This window comes from Anopheles maculipalpis, chromosome 3RL (genome assembly GCF_943734695.1).
Source record: "Anopheles maculipalpis chromosome 3RL, idAnoMacuDA_375_x, whole genome shotgun sequence".
NCBI classification, from domain to species: domain Eukaryota; kingdom Metazoa; phylum Arthropoda; class Insecta; order Diptera; family Culicidae; genus Anopheles; species Anopheles maculipalpis.
Genome location: NC_064872.1, coordinates 90,050,899 through 90,070,636, shown reverse-complemented (window position 1 = coordinate 90,070,636; position 19,738 = coordinate 90,050,899). Strand labels below are relative to the sequence as shown.

General features: G+C 43.6%; 3 protein-coding genes across 5 annotated transcripts; 1 reads left to right on the top strand and 2 right to left on the bottom strand.

Annotated features, from left to right (window-relative positions):
* Positions 1-414: 414 nt before the first annotated feature.
* On the top strand, positions 415-3,539 carry LOC126561699 (H(+)/Cl(-) exchange transporter 7). Its single transcript, XM_050218003.1, has 6 exons — positions 415-504; positions 579-674; positions 1,184-2,509; positions 2,580-2,963; positions 3,025-3,183; positions 3,264-3,539. The coding sequence occupies exons 1-6, from the start codon at positions 415-417 to the stop codon at positions 3,477-3,479; spliced, it is 2,271 nt and encodes a 756-aa protein (XP_050073960.1). The 3' UTR covers positions 3,480-3,539.
* A 332-nt stretch (positions 3,540-3,871) lies between these two features.
* On the bottom strand, positions 3,872-9,101 carry LOC126561185 (uncharacterized). Its single transcript, XM_050217131.1, has 5 exons — positions 9,046-9,101; positions 8,781-8,839; positions 5,236-5,965; positions 4,457-5,159; positions 3,872-4,384 (listed from the first exon to the last, which is right to left on the bottom strand). The coding sequence occupies exons 1-5, from the start codon at positions 9,099-9,101 to the stop codon at positions 3,872-3,874; spliced, it is 2,061 nt and encodes a 686-aa protein (XP_050073088.1).
* Positions 9,102-11,251: 2,150 nt separating this feature from the next.
* LOC126562255 (flotillin-1) lies at positions 11,252-19,199 on the bottom strand. 3 transcript variants are annotated; one of them, XM_050218712.1, is made up of 8 exons: positions 19,135-19,199; positions 17,604-17,679; positions 17,080-17,434; positions 16,349-16,366; positions 13,126-13,596; positions 12,891-13,034; positions 12,658-12,822; positions 11,252-11,293 (listed from the first exon to the last, which is right to left on the bottom strand). In XM_050218712.1, the coding sequence occupies exons 1-8, from the start codon at positions 19,184-19,186 to the stop codon at positions 11,276-11,278; spliced, it is 1,299 nt and encodes a 432-aa protein (XP_050074669.1). In that variant the 5' UTR covers positions 19,187-19,199; the 3' UTR covers positions 11,252-11,275. The 3 variants fall into 3 exon arrangements, with proteins under 3 accessions (XP_050074669.1, XP_050074670.1, XP_050074666.1); XM_050218709.1 differs by lacking the exon at positions 11,252-11,293 and adding an exon at positions 12,041-12,103; XM_050218713.1 differs by lacking the exon at positions 16,349-16,366.
* Positions 19,200-19,738: the final 539 nt, after the last annotated feature.

Sequence of the window (19,738 nt, the reverse complement as noted above, 5' to 3'; positions counted from 1 at the left end):
TAAGCGATATCACTTTGACGTTTAAAATGTAAACAAATACAGCTGCTATCGAACGAAAGAACGCAACAGCGTCCGTTCTGCTTCCCACCTACGTAAACATTTATCCTTCGGAAGTGATTGCCTTGCAGTTTAGGGAAAAGCGGAATAAGAATTCTCGTCCAAAATCAATCCGTTTAGTTTATTTAGCAAAATGGTTAAATATACGATTCAGTTCTAAATGTACACGCGATCACAAGTGCTGCTCTTCTATGTTGTGTTCATGTCTCTGTCATCTGTGCTGATAGAGAGTTTGACCTGTAGAACACATTCATTGTAGAGCAAGCGGAATTAGTCATCAGCAGTATTGAAATCGAAAGCGAACTATCGGATTTTTTTTTACCAAACTGTGACAATATACTTTAATCAAGCAACAAAATGTCGCTCGAAAGGCGACTATTCGAATCCGACAGTGATGAAGAAAACATCCACCAGGAAGAATTTGTGAATCGGCGAAATCCGCGAAATGTAAGAAAAATGCTAATCTTTGATCCGTTTTTCGGTGTTTCCAATGTCTGTATTTGGTTTTGTCTTTGTTTCAGGAACCGACCGACTTCAATATACCGGTCACGAATGCAGCGGACGCCGACCCGGCCTTTAACTTAAACAGGCGATCGAAGGAAGCGTCCCAATATGAGGTACGTGCTAAAACTAAGTCTGACGCAACTAAGACTAGATTTGTGCATACATCGCGTGCGATATCTGTACTGTGTCTTAAGTTCCAAGACACACGGTCTTATCGTTGTTAGCTAGAATTAAGTAGCCCTACAAAGACTGCGCTACAACAGCATATCATCTTCTATCTCCCGGGAACCACGTATTGCCTGTAAGGGGTTAAGCGCGAAAGAGGAGTGGTTTTATTGAGAAACGGTTTGTACGTACGCACCCAAGTGATAGACATTGACGCGTGCAAAGGGCTTGCTACTTCGTGATAACGAACCACCATTCCTTCTGTTTGTTGTTGTCTGCTTCTGTTTTTAGCAAAGAAAGTTTGCACTTGGAACGGAAGAGATGCAGTCAGAGGTGGCATAATGAAGCAATTAAGTTACAACGACTCGACTGAGGTGGAACACCCCATTTAGTGATCAATTTCTAAATTAATACCGTTTCTTTTTTTTACCTTGTGCATTATTCCTCTTCTTCCCAGAGCTTGGATTACGATGTGTGCGAAAATGTGCTGTGGCGCCGGGAACAAACGAAGATCAAACCAAAGTTCACCGTACGGAAGGATTTTTCCCGCTGGGTCATTTCGCTCCAAATCGGTGTCTGTACCGCGATTGTTGCCTGCTGCATCAACATCGTGATCGAGGAGGTTTCCCGTCTGAAGTACGCATTCCTAAAGAGCCAGGTCGACGAGAATGTGCTGCGAGGTGATCTGAGCATTCCCTATCTGTACTGGTCGCTGCTAAATCTCGTCCCGGTCGTCATTGGTGCTACGCTAGTTGCATACATTGAACCGGTCGCTGCTGGCAGTGGTATCCCGCAGGTGAAATGCTACCTGAACGGTGTCAAAGTGCCACGAATCGTACGCATCAAAACGCTAGCGGTGAAAGCGGTTGGAGTGGCCACATCCGTAATCGGTGGCCTAGCCGGTGGAAAGGAAGGACCGATGATACACAGCGGTGCGGTCATTGCGGCCGGCATTTCGCAAGGCAAAAGCACCACCTTTCGGCGAGATTTGAAGATACTGCAGCACTTCCGGGACGATCATGAAAAGCGCGACTTTGTGGTGGGTGGTGCTGCGGCAGGTGTAGCGGCCGCTTTCGGTGCTCCGATCGGTGGGATTCTATTCTCGCTCGAAGAGGCAGCCAGCTTCTGGAACCAGAGTCTCATTTGGCGCACGTTTTTCGCCTCGATCATTAGCTCGTTTACGCTCAATCTGATCCTGTCGGCATACCACGGGCTGAGCAGCTTCCACTACCGTGGTTTGTTTAATTTGGGCGAATTTGCACCGCTTCCGTTCGAGTACTTTGAGTTGCCGATCTTTATGCTGATGGGCATGCTGGGAGGATGTTCTGGAGCGCTTTGGAATGCGGTAAACAGTAGGATCAACATGTTTCGGGCACACGCCATCAAGCCACGATGGGCAAAGGTTTTGGAAGCGGCATTTGTTGCCGTGTTGGGCGCTACCTTTGCCTGCCTGATGGCTTACACGATCAATGACTGCCGACCGTTGGGACGCGATCCAACCGAGCATCCGGTGCAGCTGTTCTGCCAGGACAATGAGTATAATGCTGCTGCGGCACTCTGGTTCCAAACGCCCGAAGCAACGGTGAAGGCACTCTTCCACGATCCTCCCGGTTCACACAAGATACTCACGCTGGCGGTATTTGTGCTGATCTACTATCCGCTGTCGTGTGTTACGTACGGGCTGAGCGTATCGCTTGGAATATTCATTCCCACGCTACTGATCGGTGCCGCCTGGGGACGTTTGCTCGCGTCCTTCACAGTGCTCGCCTTTCCCGCTTCGAGTGTAAGCACTGGCTTGCTTTGCTGTGCGAGAGCGATAAATAATTAATATTTATTACGTATCATTATTGCAGGCATTTGTGTCGCCAGGGAAGTATGCGCTGATTGGAGCAGCCGCCCAACTGGGAGGCGTTGTACGAATGACGCTTAGCTTGAGTGTTATCCTACTGGAAACGACCGGTAACATTGGCTTTATACTACCAATCATACTAACACTGATGACGGCCAAATGGAGCGGAGACTACTTCAACGAAGGCATCTATGACATTCAAATCCGCACATCGCGTGTTCCGATGCTTCCATGGCACGTAGAGCCGGAGTATCAAAATCTCTCCGCGCGTCACATTATGGCCCGTCCGGTCGTCTGCGTACGACTGGAGGAGAAGGTTCAATATCTGATGGACATACTGAAAAATACGTCCCACAATGGTTTCCCCGTGGTGGAAGATGGTGATGATGTGAGTTTCGCAGTATTTTTTTTCTTTGGGAATTCAAATTATTAAATTTTGGATTTTGTAGGGATCACGTGTTAACGGTCGTCTGATCGGATTGATCTTGCGCTCCCAGCTGGTGGTGATACTGAAGCACAGCTACTACCAAGAATCGAGCAGCTTCTGGGAGTCCACCGTCAGTATTGAAGCGTTTCGCGATGCTTATCCACGCTATCCAGCCGTTGAGGTATAGTTCTTGTATCTCCTCCTATCTCGCCAAACGTTTTCTCAAATTGTTTTATTTTTTATTTTTTATTTGTCCCTTAGGATCTGCACGTGAACGCACACAAAAGGAGCGGAAAATTCTCCGTAAACATGGAAATGTTTATGAACCCTTCACCGTACAGCGTCGAGGAAGGCACATCGGTACCACGCATCTTCCAATTGTTTCGGGCCCTTGGTTTGCGCCATCTCGTCGTAGTGTCGTCGGAGAATCGTGTGCGGGGCATAATTACGCGCAAAGATTTCCTGAAGCATCATTAGATAGCGCACTTCTCTCTCTCTTTCTTAAGCGGTATACCATGCCAAAATGTGAATTTGTGATTGTTGTTTCTTCTTTTTATTGGGTGTTAAACAAATATCCACGAATGATGAGTTCGTTTAGAATACTGTACTTTTACTTTTACGACAAATGTAGTGTAGTATGAGGCGAAAAAAGGGAAAAATTCTCAATAGTACGTATAAACAAGCAGGATATTGAGTTGAGTTGCGGTCTGAGTGCCTTCAATGTAACTGAACTGATAAGCAGGCCGCACCAGAACGGCCTTTTGAAGAAAAAAAATTGCGAACAGGCTGTTTTTTTCAATGGAATCACATATTAAATCATGATAATAACATACATTAAGTACGATAAAAAAATAGCCCTTATTACGTTTCTACTGCTGAAAGTACCCATCGGCCGGCAATATCCGATCACGCACACGCACCCAAAACTGTTCACCGATCAGCATCGCTAGTGTGAGAAAATAGCCCCAGCCAAGCGTTACCAGCGCGGGCCAAACATCAACGATCGACACCGGAATGAAGCTACTGCCACCAACGCACCGTGGCTTCTTGGTGTATAGCAGGGTATTTTCCCGACCCTGTATGCCAAACTCGCGCAACTTAAACAGATTAATACGTACCGGTTCACGGAATGAGCTGTTCTTTTGCACCGCATAGTACGGTTCAATTACTTTCAGGTATTCCACTTCCTGTAGACCACACTTTTCTTCCTCCTGAAACGTTTCGCTGATGAGCTTGTAGCAGACACCCTTTTCGACATGAAACGCGTAGTGCCCTTGCCGTACGAGCTCAACACCCTGGGCTAGTGGGAGAAAATTTTCCGTCCCATCTTTATTTCGCATCTTGCGTTCGTAGAGCGCTTTACGGATGGGTTCCGTTTCGTGCTGTGTTGAAGATTAGAGTAGACAAATTAGCTGGACGTTTCATCTTCGCTACCAAAGTTTGTGTAAACATACCCGAAAGTAGTACTGATTGTAGACCGTATCTTCTGCGCCGGTTTTTAACCGCGATGCCAACAAGTCTTCCAACGTTTGTATCTTCGTCGAGGGTGATTGAATCAGTGCAACAATGTTGGCCGAATAGCTGGCATATAGGAACATCAGCACCACCAAACACAGTAGTATGAGACATCGCGATGGGGCCGTTTTCGGTTCAATAAACGAACCCTGCTGGCAGGTTGTACCGAACACGTTCAGCAGCGTGTCGGACAGGCCGGTTACGGTGTTGGTGTTGTTATCCTCCGCCCCGGAGCTTACATTGTACCGACGCTCAGTACGCAGCACCACCAGCAGCAACAGTCCGGACAGCAGAATGAAGCTTACCGTACAATACCAGACGTACTGATCGAACGGCAGCACAAACACGTTGTCGGTGAAGGATAGTTTGGGTGCCCGAAACACAAAGCTAGCTCGCGTCGAAGCAGTCATCGACAGGAAGTCTACCGCTTTGATGCGATCTTGCGTGAAGAACATGGACGTTCCGCCCAGATCGGCCAGATCACTTTGCAGCTCACCGACCATTCCGTTGTAGCGATCTGTTTGCGGATCTCGATATCCCCACGTGTCTACGATGCTAAACCTGACCGTCGCATTCAGTGCGTGAGCGACGGATTTCGTGAGCAGATAGTTCACACGGGAAATCGTATCAATATGCTTATCGCTGGAAGAGGGAGAGATAAGAAAAAAAAAAGATATCACAAATAATATCCTTCCACGGATCCTTAGCCCTTACTCACTGAAGATCATCCAGATGGTTGAGCGTTTCATTGTGCAGAATGACCAGCGAGGCACGTAATTGAAACTGGTGAAAATTTTGCCTTCTGATCGATGTTACCGGAGTCCTTACGGTAGACGATTCCACGCGAACTCCTGAATGCGGTTCCCATATGCCAAACGTTTCGTACACCGGTTGTGGAGAGCTTTCAGTCGACAGTCGATACTGTTGTCGCACCAAATGGCGGCCCGTTACGGGATCAGTGCAGTAATAATATAACTCATTGCTTACCAACAGCGGAAGTTCATTGAACAATCGATATTCGGTACAGCTTTTCCACCCTTTAACAGTTCGCACTTCAAGTGTGCTTTGAAGTACAATCCAACGGACACGATAGTACAGCAATTGATTTGCACTGTTCAGCAACACATCCGTCCCGGGGCAGGAAAGATCGATTACAATTACGATTTGATGCTGATTACGATCATGCCAGGGAAGATGCCGCTTGTCAACTGGGGCAAAGCGAACAAAACGGTCATTGCTAGTAGTTTGCCACAGGGCATAACGTACGGACGGTGACCAGCAAGTAAGTACGAGCAGCTGTCGAGAGCGGCTCAGATGCACTAGAAGATCTCGTACTGATGCTACACGCTGATCCTGCTCAGTAGGCGATGAAATGCCAGTGTGTACTATGGTCAGCAAAAATAACCACAGTGAAAGTGGTTGAAGAATCCGTCCCATGTCGATGATAACTAGAATCCGCAAAAGACCTCTACACTATTGAAGATGTCTGCCTCGGTAAGGAACGGACTTTTATGGACCGGTTTGGATGAAAACGATACTCTATTTATGTCTACTGCATCTTGCAGGATATAATTTTGATGATTGCTTACTTGACCAAATCACCACCCATCACCCCATGGATTTGACCAAGCTTTTGGGCTGTGTGAAAAGAAGCAGCTGTGGCTGTTTGTTTAAGTATGCTCCAGAAAACCACACTCGATAATAAGCATCCGCCAAATCGAGTTCGATCTCTTATTAATGGAGTTGGGAAGCAAAGTAAACGGAACTGGTCCCTCCTACAGTACGCATAATTGAATTCCAAAATCCACATTGTGTGGGTCAAGTGCCTTCTGTGTACTACTAATATTTACTCTGTGTGCATGAGCCTATCATCCATCATCCGTAACCGATGACCTAAAGAGACAGCCGTAAGAGACGGAAAAGCCTTCATTACAGGTTTCTCACTGGCTTGACTCATTGCGCAAAACATGCAATCATGTGGCGAGGTTTCTCTGTGCTAATCATACGCTACGGTACATGGCACAGTGTTATCTCTTGCACCTGTATGTATAGACCCAGTTAAAGCCCAGGGTGGTCCTAGCCTAACTTTTCACAACTTTCTTTGGAAAAGGATATTTTTGGGTTGGATACATTTTCATCAATCTCTGCTCAGCAGACCAAAATTTTCTGACGACAAGAATAGAGAAGATCAATGTGAGCTGTCGTTTCGCAACAACTTGGCTCGCCAAACTAGGTACGGCGTACGGTTCATACCTGCACTGTGTTGCAGCATTGTTCTCATCAATCTGTCTATAATCCCCGATAATTACCAGCGAGCATTTCCATTTACCTCCAGTCGCGGAAAAACGACCTTTTCATTTCGCTTTTGGAGGCAAACGCATGGATGCGCTTCTCCCATCAAGCTCAACACACACCACACGATGCGTTCTAATCACAATAAATCTTACGTACCGCAGCTTGAGGCTGATTAGTTGCGAACAAGTAGTGGCTGTGAGTGCATCTTTCGCGGAGTAGTTCCGAAATACGTTTGCTTTAGGTTTTATTATCCAACCATGGTACAGTCGGTGATCTTTGGACCAACGTTTGTTGGAGTCGTTGCATTTTGTGGATTACTGCACTTGGTGACGGGTCAACAAGCCGCGATCGTCGACCGGCTTACGGACGATGTGGAGTTTATCGATCCAACGGTTGGGCTGGGTCCGGGTGGTACTGCCAGTGGCATTCCGTTAGGGCCGCGAGGATTCCGGGGGTTTGAAATTCTACCCAGGGTAAGTTACGATACATCCATTTCCGCAATTCGGAGCATCGAGCTATGGAGCTTTAGGTTCTTGCTGATCACTGGCCTTAGCTATTATAGAGCGAACAGTAGAGCTAGTAGGGTTAGGGCAGTCTCTCCAAACAATGAAAAAGATCCTGAGCAAGATCGGCATTTTTATACGAGAGTTTCCCGCTAAGTTATCCACATCTAATCACAGATTTGTCCAGAATTTTACTAGCCATCTTACTGGTGGACCTAAGTGGCTGCATTAACATCACTCTCGCCTTTTTTTTTGCCTTTTTAAATAGGAAAGCGTCCTATTTTGCTGTCCAAAACTGGCCGTGGCGTGTGTTTAACTTCACACTCTCGGTTAAATTAATTACCTCCGGTAAATAACCTACAAACATGCCGCAACAATCATCGTGTGTAAATCAATGTACACACATATTCACTATCACCACACCCAGCACGTGCGTGCGTGTGGCGCATCTACGCACATGCGTTTGCGTGAGAACTTTCGCATGCAGGTGGCGGCCACCGAATGCAAATATGAGCGCCAATCGAAGCACGTATTTTTTTTCGCTTCTTCTTCTTCTTTGCCATCAATTCCTGATGCCCAGTGATGCCCATAAAACATTCCTCTTCCATCCCACCCCGACTATTCCCACCATTTAATCCATTGTTTCCGTTTCGATTTGTTTTTCGTTATTCATCCTTTACACGCTTGCACTAGCCGGAACCATCGTGGAAGGCGGGAGCAACACTGGTTGCGGACAATCCGGAGCAGCAGATCATGGGAACGATTTCCTTCCGCCAGTGGGCTCCGGGTCATGTCCAGACGGCCATCAATGTTACCGGCCTTCCGGTGGGGAAGCACGCCGTCCACGTACACGCGTTCGGTGATATGCGCGAGGGATGCAAATCGACGGGGCCACACTTTCGCAGCAGTATTGTAAGTAGTACTGGCCCGGTGGGGCGATTCATGAACTGGCAGTGGGAGTGTTGTGATTAATCTTGACCTCCGGACAGATCGGTAACATCGAGGTAAAGGAGGATGGGAATGCGATGATCGATTTCCACAGCCCGTACATTAATCTGTTCGGGTTTGCTGGCATCGTAGGCCGCTCGATCGTGATACACGAGAAACCGTCCGAGATCTACCGGTTTCCGGACCTGTCCATCAACAATCCGATCTCGTTCCAGGGTGAGGAGGATACGGTCGGTGCGCGGATCGCGTGTGGACTCATAACGATTCTCGATAATGTTGCGTCTTAGAATAGCATATAATAAGCCAATAAATCAACCATAAAATCTTTTACCATTAATTTTATACTAAATTGACAGAAAGATAGAAGTTATTTTAATAATTAAAAAATTTAAACTCTTCTTTTTGTTTGAAAAATTATTGTAATAATTGACTTTTTAACACCGTACAAAACACGGCACACAATTGGAGCATCGATCGGAAGCCGTTGAACTAAAAGAATGAATGTAGCTTTATAAAATTGGTTCTTTAGCTGCTTCGAAAATTGGATTGAGGATCAAAGCGATGAAGACAAAGTACCTGCTCGCGTGGGACTTTGACCGTGATAGAGCCCGACTCGTAAGCAGCGAAACCCGAAGGCACATTGAACAGGGAAATCGTGTCTACTAAGGGCTTCATATACTCCTGCGATCAAGAGGACTCCAGCAACACACGAAATGCACGATATATCGAACCCTGATACGTCCGGTAATCCTCTACAGGCACGAGTCCTGAACTATGCTAACGGAGGACTGATATCCTGACAGTAGTCAAAGCCGGAAGGATCCGATAGCTGGGGCATGCTAGACTCATGCCCAACCTGGGGGGAGGAGTACAGCGAGCCCGTTGGCTGAATCAAGTTGAGTCAAACCTGTCGGGGATCGGATGCAGCCGTGGATGGAGGACTGTAATCCTAGACCAAGTTTCCTGGAAACGGATTGGCGATGTGGCCATGTCTGCGCGACATGCTCAACCTTGAGCTGCCCAAGAAGCAGCAAAAGTACTTCAACAGTGTTATGGTATCGACGTATCAAATAATAGATCATTGTTTAAAAAAACGATCTACTCACGATTTTCACCTGTTCCCCATCCTCTTGCTCGGCATGTTGTCTGCCTGTTGAATCATATTCCTTGAATATACATAAACAGGAAAATATATTAATGTTATGGCTGTTTCTCACATCCGTTAGGTTTTGTTGTACTTACATCGGGTATGTACCATCGGATCAATGGTATTTCTTCTTGTGACGTTATTTTTTGGATCCTTTCACGCAATCCGACATTTAGTCATTCGTTCGAAAAAGAGAATTTCGCTTCATTTTCACAATATTACGATTTTATTTTTCCACCGTTTTGTTGCTGTTGTAATACATTCGAACAATTGTGACACGCAAAAAGCAAATTACATTACAAAATATAGATTATTATGTGTTTTCGCATCTTGGAGTCACACCACCGAGCGCCATCGTTTTTGCGGAACGAAAAATGTTATATATTTCCATTTTTTGTTGTTGTCCTTTTTTGGATTCCGTGTTTCACTTTCGGTAAGTTTTCAATTTTTGCTACAATTGCTAAGCTTAATCCACTTCTCTTCGCGCTGTAGAAGACAGCCTCCTCATATAATTTCATCTATTGTTTATAATCGTACAAAGTTGAATGAAGGTTAACGTTTTCTTTCGGGGAAGAAAATGCTTAAGGTACTTTTCTGAACATTGGAGACAAACTATACGTTGTTTAGCGATCTCTTTACTTTGTATGTGTGTATATATAGATGTATATTATTTCAAACAAAAAATAAAGAAACGTTGTTCGATCGAGAAGAGTGTAAGTGAATTTTTGTTTTTATACATACAAAATGCATTTCTTGCGCAGCTGTTGCAGCAGAATAAGCCTATCTCTTTTGCTAGAATATAAATTTTACCAGAGTTTTCACATCTAGGCCAAGTCAATGGATGGACAATGGTTTAGAATTGTTTTTTTCTTTTCTAAAGTTTTTCAACGCTTTTCAGTTTAACGCGTTCGTGTGGCTTGCAAGGGAAAATCGCTCCTGTTCTTTCCATTTAACTATTTTAGGATATTTAAATTTCGTTCGCTGATTAGCGCGGTTGATGGTGGTGGCGATTTTTTTTCGAATTTAACACTCTTCAACACAAACATTGTGATCATTTAAAGAATAAATCGAGTAAGAGACCTTAAAGACCCATCTTTCGATCATCCATCCAACAAATGAAAGATCAACGTGAAACTATGGCATAAAGTGTGCCACTCGATTCGATTTGAGAATAATAGTTGTGCAAAATAGTAGTGTAGTGGCAGTGACTAGATAAACTGATACTGAGAAGTGATCAAAACAGAATGTTAGACCACTACAACCATATGTGTGTGTGTCCTGTGGTTCTAATTTCCTGCACATGTTCCTTGCGCGAAATCCAATCATTATTACATCTAACACTGGGTTGGCATTTTTTGGAGGATAGTGTTGTAATATTTCCAATGGGAGGGTCCATTAGGAAACAATGCTAATGCTTACATTACCCTTAACCGTTGAAAAAATATAACAATATAAACAACTCAAACTTGTAATACACATATTTGCACGCGAACGGAAGCCGTTATGGTTTGGAAATATATAAAAACGTACATATAAGCGTGTGGAAGAAATAAAGAGAAACCAAATATAAACATCGCACATTCGGGTTTGAGTGCACACCAGCAGAAAATATCGAGTGTTGTGTTAAACATCAGACGAAAACCCCGTGTTTCTCGAATTATATGTCTCTCTCCGGATCACTTTCTATGGCTTCTGCTATATGGATTCTTCGGTTTCGTCGTTTGGATGTTCCCTTCGTCGCGAGAGGATGTATTTTGTGAGTATGTCCCTTCTTCTTCTTCTTCGCGGTTTATGCAAAAAAATGTGTGAAACTGGAACAGCGCATTGCTGCCGACCTTTGTTTAATCTTACTCGTTCGAGCTCACTTAACCAGCGTGTACGGACTAGAAAAATAAGATAGGGGGTGAAGGGGAGTTTTGGTCATTAGGGAGCTTAGAACAATAAATGTAACACAATGGTGTAATGATGGACTTAAAGTATTTAAAAAAAAGCGTTTCAACATCAATGATGATCATAAGATAGTAAGCAGTATAGAGCGAATTTTGAAGGAGATGATCATGTATGATTTTTGTTTGTGTGGTTACGGGATAAAATTTATTGATTAAATAGTGTATGTTTGTGTTTAAGAGCGTGTAGGGATAGGATGTTTGTTTTCCGATCAGATAGCGCTTTGAATATTTTATGAGCCTCCAAGAGAAGGAGTAAACGAAACAATTTTCCTGCCAAATGTTTTATCACAATTTCAGGAACTAATTCTGCAAAACAAATATATAGCTAGGCCTCTCTAGGGCCTGCAACTAAGTTCTCAACTAAAAGAGCTAACACTACTAACGAAAGATATCGACTGTCTTAGAAAAACTCACACGATTTAACACAGTTGCCAGTTACCGACAGACGACAAAACGATAGAATTAAGAGGACACCACCCACCCAACTGCTTGGCAATTGTTTCAAAAGTTTTTTTTTGGTTGTTCTTTTGTTTCATATGTTGTGTACTGTAGTGTTGATACTCGGTGGAAAAGTGTTGTTGGTAATGGAAAAGTATGTTCAAATAAAAATAAAATACAAACTAACAAACTAGCCATAAAAAAGGTAACAACAAAAATCTACTTTTTTTAAATAACAGCTTCTTAAACTATCACTTCTGGGTGTAATGCCATCATCACTTCGGTAGATGGGAGATCAAATACTGCCTGCAACAACAGAAATCCTAAATAAGACAAATGGAAGGGTAGGAGAAATAACGAACAAACAAACAAACATAACTAACGAATGGAAGGTGAATGAAGGATGAAGGGATATGAACTATCAGCAAAAAAAAAATCAAAAAGGAATTTAGATCACTATTTGTTTGAAGGACAGGATTCATCAGCGCGATTCTACTATTCTTCTTAGTATTTTAGCTGCTAGTTGGTTGTATCTACCGGGTTTTCGTATGTGTCTGTATATTTTTATATCTTTTAACACAAATTACTAACTAACTGTTCAACCAAATTTAGGAGCATTTGAAGTGTCTAGTAGTATTAGTGGTAATTTGTATAGCGGGGAACCGTTTCCAATTGTTTCCATAAAGCTTGTGTGCGATGCTGATGCAATGATGATATGGCATGGTGACACGTGAGTTGTTTTGTTGAATGTTGGTGATCGATGTGTATATGTGCATGTGTGATGTGAGCTTTGGTTTGGCCACGATGGGGCAGTATGAGAGTGAAGGTGTTGTTTAGATGTACTTATGGTTTTGATTTACCCGCGAAATATCAACACCGGTGATCGATTTGACCAGATCCGGAATCTTGTTCACGATTTGTAACACTTCACCGGTCAGCTTCACAGCACCGACCTCGCCGTTGCCGCTAGACACCATCGTGATTTTCTTCGCCTGTGACAGAGGGGCCGCAACTTCAGCAGCAACCTGCAACGGAAAAGATAAAAATTTTAATAAAATCCAGAGCCTCGTGTGTCTCTTCTCTTCTATCGTACCTTGGGCAGTGTATCAAGCAACATGTCCACCATCGCTGCCTCACGATACTCCCTCCAGGCTTCCGCCTTCTTGGCCATCTGTTCTGCTTCGGCCTTCGATTTAGCCGCAATAGCAAACGCCTCTGCCTCACCGCGTACCTTGATCTGCAACGGAACAAAGCGCGCCGTCAGTCGTTAATAATAGCCGTTACACGTTATGTACGACGAACTGGGGGATGGAACGTGTATTACTAACCGCTTCTGCTTCGGCTTCCGCCTCCAGTATGACACGCTGCTTGTTCGCTTCGGCCAACTTTTCCAGCTTGTACTTTTCCGCCTCGGCCGGCCGACGAATGGTCGCTTCCAGTTCGCGCTCGCGGCGCTGCATTTCCTGCTCCTGCACCGCAATCTCCTGCGTGCGTTCGACCACCTTAATCTGCATCTGTTCCTCCTTGATGCGCTGCTTCGTCTTGGCCGCCTGCAGCTCGTACGCCATCTCCGCCTCGGCCTTCTTCGTCTGCACCTCCACATCGTACACGGCCTTCTTCAGTTCGAAATCGCGCTGCGCCTTCGCGATCTCGGTATCGTTCAGGAACCGGGCAGCCATCCGTTGTTCTTCCGCGATCGCTTCCTTGATTGTTGCGTCACAGCGTGCTTCCGCTTCACCGATACGTGCATCACGCTTCACCTCCGCCGTACGGGCCATACCGAGACTTTTCAGATATCCCTGTGAGAGTGTGTGTGTGTTTTTGTGTGGAGAATTGAAAGAAAAAGGCGATTAGATTTATACCTGGCTCGTTCCTATGCATTCCTAAGCGGGCACCACGGCATGAACACTGGTGCCAGATTGTGAGGAGAAAACAATACTAAAAATGCTATATAATGTTCCTCTTTAAAATGGAAGAAGATAGTAATGAGTATAAAACAAACAGTGATTAAACCAAATTTATATTACGCACACGCACACATACATACATACACGCACACACACATTAGTATCACACACTGTTAGAGGGCGAAAGGGGGAGAAGGCTTAAAGATGGAAAATCACCCGCGTTTCTCTATCCCGAACGACTATGGAAAGGAAATGCAAAAGCGTTTCGAGTACGGCTTGGCGTAAGCTTTGGGGACTAAGGATAATTAAATATTAAAGCAGTTGGACGTTAACCATATATAATAGGCCGGCCATAATGATTGCGAATGCCACAGAGCGCAACCATGCTTGTTATGCTCCGTAATGTAACCGTCGATGATTGGACAAAAGTAAAAGGAAGGAAGACTAACTTTTTTAACTAAGTAAGAGTCTTGCGGGAATGTTTGTTAATAGGGGGAAGGAAAATATAAGGTAAAACAATATGTTCTTCCGACAAACTTGACAAGCAAATTTTTACACATGCCGAAATACATTTTCACGTTTCCGCACTAAATACGATGAGCGTCCCCTCAAAACAACGCGATTATTGATTGCAAACCTAAACTAGGATTATTGTTTAAGACGTGTTACTGATTGCATACTTTAAAAGGCGCAAAAACAAAGCTCAAACGCTTTGGGGAGGGCGCAGAAAGCACAAAGCCAGAGCATCTAATGATTATTTCGCACAATGATAATGGTGAATCGTACTCGAATCACGTTACAGGGAAAAGCGCAGGCAGCCAGGCCAGCCAAACACCGAATGGCGCGGATATCTATTTAAAAAGCTGCTTCACATGTTACTCTTCTGTTCGGTTCCGTTTTTTTTAGTATTCGTAATTTTTATTAGGCAAGCTAATTGGTTCGCTTGAACCTTCTACAGCAGTGGTTACACTCTTCTGGTCAATATGTACACAATACAATAAACCAAAACAAAATAGGAAAAGAAAAACGGAAAGCATTGTATGCACTGCGAAAAAAGCTTTTAAAAATAAAATAAAAATAAAAGGGAAATTTACAATTTACAGCACAATTACTGTCCAACACATATACTCTAGTGGAGTGGGCACGAGAGGGATTGTTTTGTATATTAAAATCAGCGAGCGTTTCAGATGAAGTAGTAGCTCATATTGTTTGAGTGATTTAGTAACAGATAACTGAGTTCTTTAATATTTAACGTGTGTTGTGTGTGTGTGTGTGTGTGTGACAATAGTTAAAATACGGCACATAATGAGGGCTAACAACGGGTGAAAAAAAGAGTGTTTAGTAAAACTAAAGGTGTGTACACAGTACAATTCACACAACGATACAAAGGGCGAGGCAAAAGTTCTACTGTTCCTCGGTGTACCGTAGTAAATGAGGCTGTTGATCAAGAGTGTAAGTACGGCTTTCTGTGTATGTGTTGTACTTATAGCTAAGGCAGCTAGAGTGGGTTTGTGTATGACCATTATTATTATTATAAGTACAATATGGGCGACAAAAGAAGTAAACGAAAACAGTACAATATGGTGAATGTTCTGAATTGGTGGAACGAAATAATAAATCATATGGTTCTTGTTCTGAAGGAACAAAACAAAACGAAAGTCAAAACAAATTGCAGGTCGTGAGAGTTAAGTTAACATACCTTAGCACCCTTTTACATTATCAAAACACATTGTTTATTATATTCGTTAGCGGGTTAAAGTGAGGTACACGATAAAAAGACAAAAAGAAGAAAAGAAAACAGAGAGAACCAATGAAAAGGAGGACACGGCAAGATAGACCACACAACACTTGCGGCCTTCGATTGGGATTTTTGGGAACCATTTGGTAGCGCTAGCGCAGAGCAGAGCAGACAGTGAGTGAGAGAGAGAGAGAAAGAGGGGGAGAGATAGAGAGCGAGAGAGCACAAGAAAGGATTCGTTCTATAATTAGGTAGACAGAGTGTTCGTCTAGTGGGATTCAACTTTTACGACGAGGATTATAGGATATTGGTGTTGATCACGATTACTGATTAGTAGTAGTAGTAGTAGAAGTAGTAGTATATAGTAGTGGGAAAATGGTTTACGAACTAAAAACCAATCAAACTGAAATGTATGTGTAAGCATAAAGCATAAACTTATCAACGTTGTTAGCTTACAAATGCGCAATCTATTTTGGCGACTGCTAAACAATAACGAATAGAGATAGAAAAGCTAAAACTGGCGCGCGAGAATACCGTGGACTGTTGTTAGTTATTTAACCTCAATGCGCATATTGATCTGTACTGCCTAACTAAAAACCTCTCAATAATTGTAAGCAATTTTCCAACGTTCATTAAAAAGGTTAGATCTAATAAAACACCGAATTGTTAGGACATCTCGTAACATGATAAGAATGAATGACAATCTTACCCTGTTAGAACCGTTATACTTGAAAAAAGGAAAAAAAAAGAAAATGAAATGAAGCAAAAAAAAACAGACCCAAAATTAACGAGAAACCATTCAAACCACACCAGGTGAAGTGAAAGTCTTAACAAATAATTCCCTTTTTCGAGCGTTACAGGCAAGAGTATACATGAGACAATTTTGAGAAGTAAATAAATTCTTACCCTACCAGACCCGTCACACTTGGAACATAAAAATGAAATGAAACAAAGGAACAAACATTAAATCGAATCACGAACTTTAGAATTTGCTCATCTGCTAATTCGGGTAAAGAACAATAGGCGCACCGCATGAAACAAACATATCCACCGGGTGAGGTCTTGCGAAACGTAGCTGTATTGAGTACTATAATTGAAATTTTAAAAAAATGGTACGCTTCTACAAACTACTGAGAATGGGCGAGTAAAGGAACCAAGAGTTACAGAAGGAGCCGATATAGGATAGAAAGAAGATAGCAAACTTAGAAAAAAGTAGAGGTGAAATTATTGTGAGAAAGGTGGATAGTGAAAGGTGAAAATAGTAAACAGATATAGGATAGTACAGAATTCTGTATACGTAATTATATGGAATATAAATTGTTTTCGTGTTGATGATTTAAGATCGAGAAAGGCAAATTATGAAAATAGACGCCTCTTCCTTTGCGTGTTATTGCGTCGTTTCATGGGCGGGGGGAGGGGTAACAACACTATTGCCATAACCCTCGCATTTTTTGGGGAACGAACGAACGTCGGTGTGTCGGTAGTATGATAGAGAAGAATCCTTTGGCTTCGGTTGGCCAAATGGGGATATGGGCGGGAAAGAGGTGCGGGCGTTGGTGGGTGGGGTTCGCTTAAGCCGATCAGATTCAGTATGAAGAGATTGTGTACGGTTCGTACGGTTCGTACGGTTTTCTTACCTCCTCATCGCGAATATCCTTTAGCGTGTACGACACAACGGTAATGCCCATGTTTACCAGATCGGATGAGGCGACCTCGAACACCTGTTTCGAGAATTTCTTACGATCCTTGTAGATCTCCTCGACCGTCATCGAGCCCATAATGGCACGCTGATGGCCCTCAAGCGTTACCAGCGCAATGTGCTGTATTTCGGCTTCCGATTTGCCGAGAAATTGTTCGCACGCCGTCAGTAGCATATCCTCGTTCTGGCCCTGGATTTTTACTTGCGCGATCCCGGTGACGGAGATTGGTACACCCTGGCTGGTGTAGACGGTCGGGCTTTCCACCTGCAGTGTCATAGTGTTGAGTGAGATTCTGCAAAAAAAAAATCATAATTTGAATAATAATTCACAGTAGGAGCTAATCATACCGATGTTGAAGATAAGATACTGGAGACGGGGTTTTTTTCATCACGATAAGCCATTTATTGACCATCCCCACGTGCTTTTGCAGCTTGTTGTAAATGGTGGATGTTTGCAATTACCTTTGCACTTGTTGAATCGATGGCCATACGAATGCCCGTCCACCGGGAACCAATAGTGGCTTCATGTGGCAGCATCCTAAATGGATAGGAGAGAAAAAAAATTTCATTTCAATTAACCTAGTAACCGTTGGCGGAAGTAGAGTGGCGAAAGCAATTTTTCGTTGCGTTGGCAAGCAGACGCGAACAAGGAACGGCTGGATGGATGGAAAATCGTCGTTTTCCTTATATACCTTAGTTATCATTATTCTAAAAATAAACCCACTGTTTCAAGCGTTTTCCGCGATAAAACGTTTCGGCGTTGGAGAATTGAAGGTTTTCTTTTACCCCCGTTAAGCCATTGCGTTATTACTGCGCAAATTGGATGATGTTTTATGTTAAACGTTGGTAAACATGCTATTTTCCCACAGCGGAGCAAACTGTGTTGGTATAGGTTCCAACCAACGCAGCCGCATCTACTTGTCTAGGACGACTGGCGTAATTTATTTTTCTCGGCAAAGATAGGCCGGCAGCGGGAAACATCAAAAAGGGTAGCCCGCGCCTGGACCCCGCACAAACCACGTCATGCTGGAGAATGGGAAAGGATAAGGCAAAAATCGATACATCCTCGTGACACTTTTAGGACACCGATAGATAATAGACACCACTAAACGTAGAACTGGCACACACACACTGCTTTCCAACGCTTTCCCTTTTCACCCATCGAGGATGGCAAGCCTTTTTCTCACCCACCAAAGGGTGCGCGCGACCAATATTGGGAGAAATGTATTTTTATATTTCATCTCTCTCCATGTGTATCTTTGTGTGTGGGTCTGTTTTATGTGAAGTGTGTTTTGCTGCGATGTGTTTATTTTATGCTTTAATGGGGCAAAGAAAAAAAAAAGAAAAATGAAACCAAGAAGGCGAACGCCAGGAACAAATACAACGGGGCCTACTGTTCCTTTCGGTATCGATTTTCCAATACTGCATGCAACCGTGTTTCCTTTTTTTCATCTGTGCTTCAGTGCAGTAGCCTACGGTGAAAAGTGCAGATTAAAATGTCTGTCCGATTTTGGATGGGCTCGTTCGAAAAAAAAAACAAACAAACCGTCCGGAGGCCATACAAGTTCATATAGTTAATATTCCTAACCACCGGTTATTTCGGGCACCACTATCTCTGTATGAAAGATGATGTTTTCTATTCAAATCATATTCGCAATACGGAATGCTCGGTCGTAAAAAAATACCATCAACGAGCGCCTATATGGGGTGGGATTTCACCACCCCATATAGAACAAGAGGGACCGGTTAGCATCAGAATGATGTCACGCTTCTCTTTGCTTTGGTACGCACTTCTCCGCTCAGACGCATGCACCAACAAAACACCGCCCTATCCATGTATGTTTCGTTCTCCCAACCGGAAGATTCCATCAATTGGGATGGGATGGGGTTGGCCGTCTTTTTGACGCCATCAGATGTGAATCGCTCGGGGTTTTCGGGAAGGTTGAGGGTTAAACGGAAGGCAAGTAAAGTGATGATGATGTTGGTCCCGTACCTGATACCACCAAGGCCTCGTTCGGGCCGCAAGTAACAAACCCCCAAACCATTCTTCACTGTCTGCTATGTTCACTGTCTTATCACCTATCACCAAGTATCACGAACAACTTTGCGTTTGATCGGGAAAAGACAAACAAGCTTTCTACACGTCCGCTTCACGCAAAAGCACTACCGAGAAACGTGTCGGAGGATGAATTTAATCTCACGAGATTCGTTTGCAAAACCGCAACCAATTTGGATCGTTTTGTTCGAGCGCGTCTAGAGAAGCACAACACATCTAATCAATTGAGGCACAGACCGAAATTCTTTCACGGCGCGTGTACGGTGGCGCCGTGTGGTGGTGTTTAACGAAAGCAACGCACACTGGTACGCTTGAGGATAGTCATTTAGTCAAAATATTTTATTTATTTGAAATCGTGAAATTCATTATCAGTAAGATTTTTTTAACACTTTCCTCGTACTGTGTAATTACATTGAAGAATGCACAAAGCACTGGTAACGATAGAAAAACAACATTTTATTCGATTGGGAAAATTTTGAATGTAATAAATAAATTGTAAGTATCTATGTAGCACCATTTGAACCTTGTTAGATCGTACCCG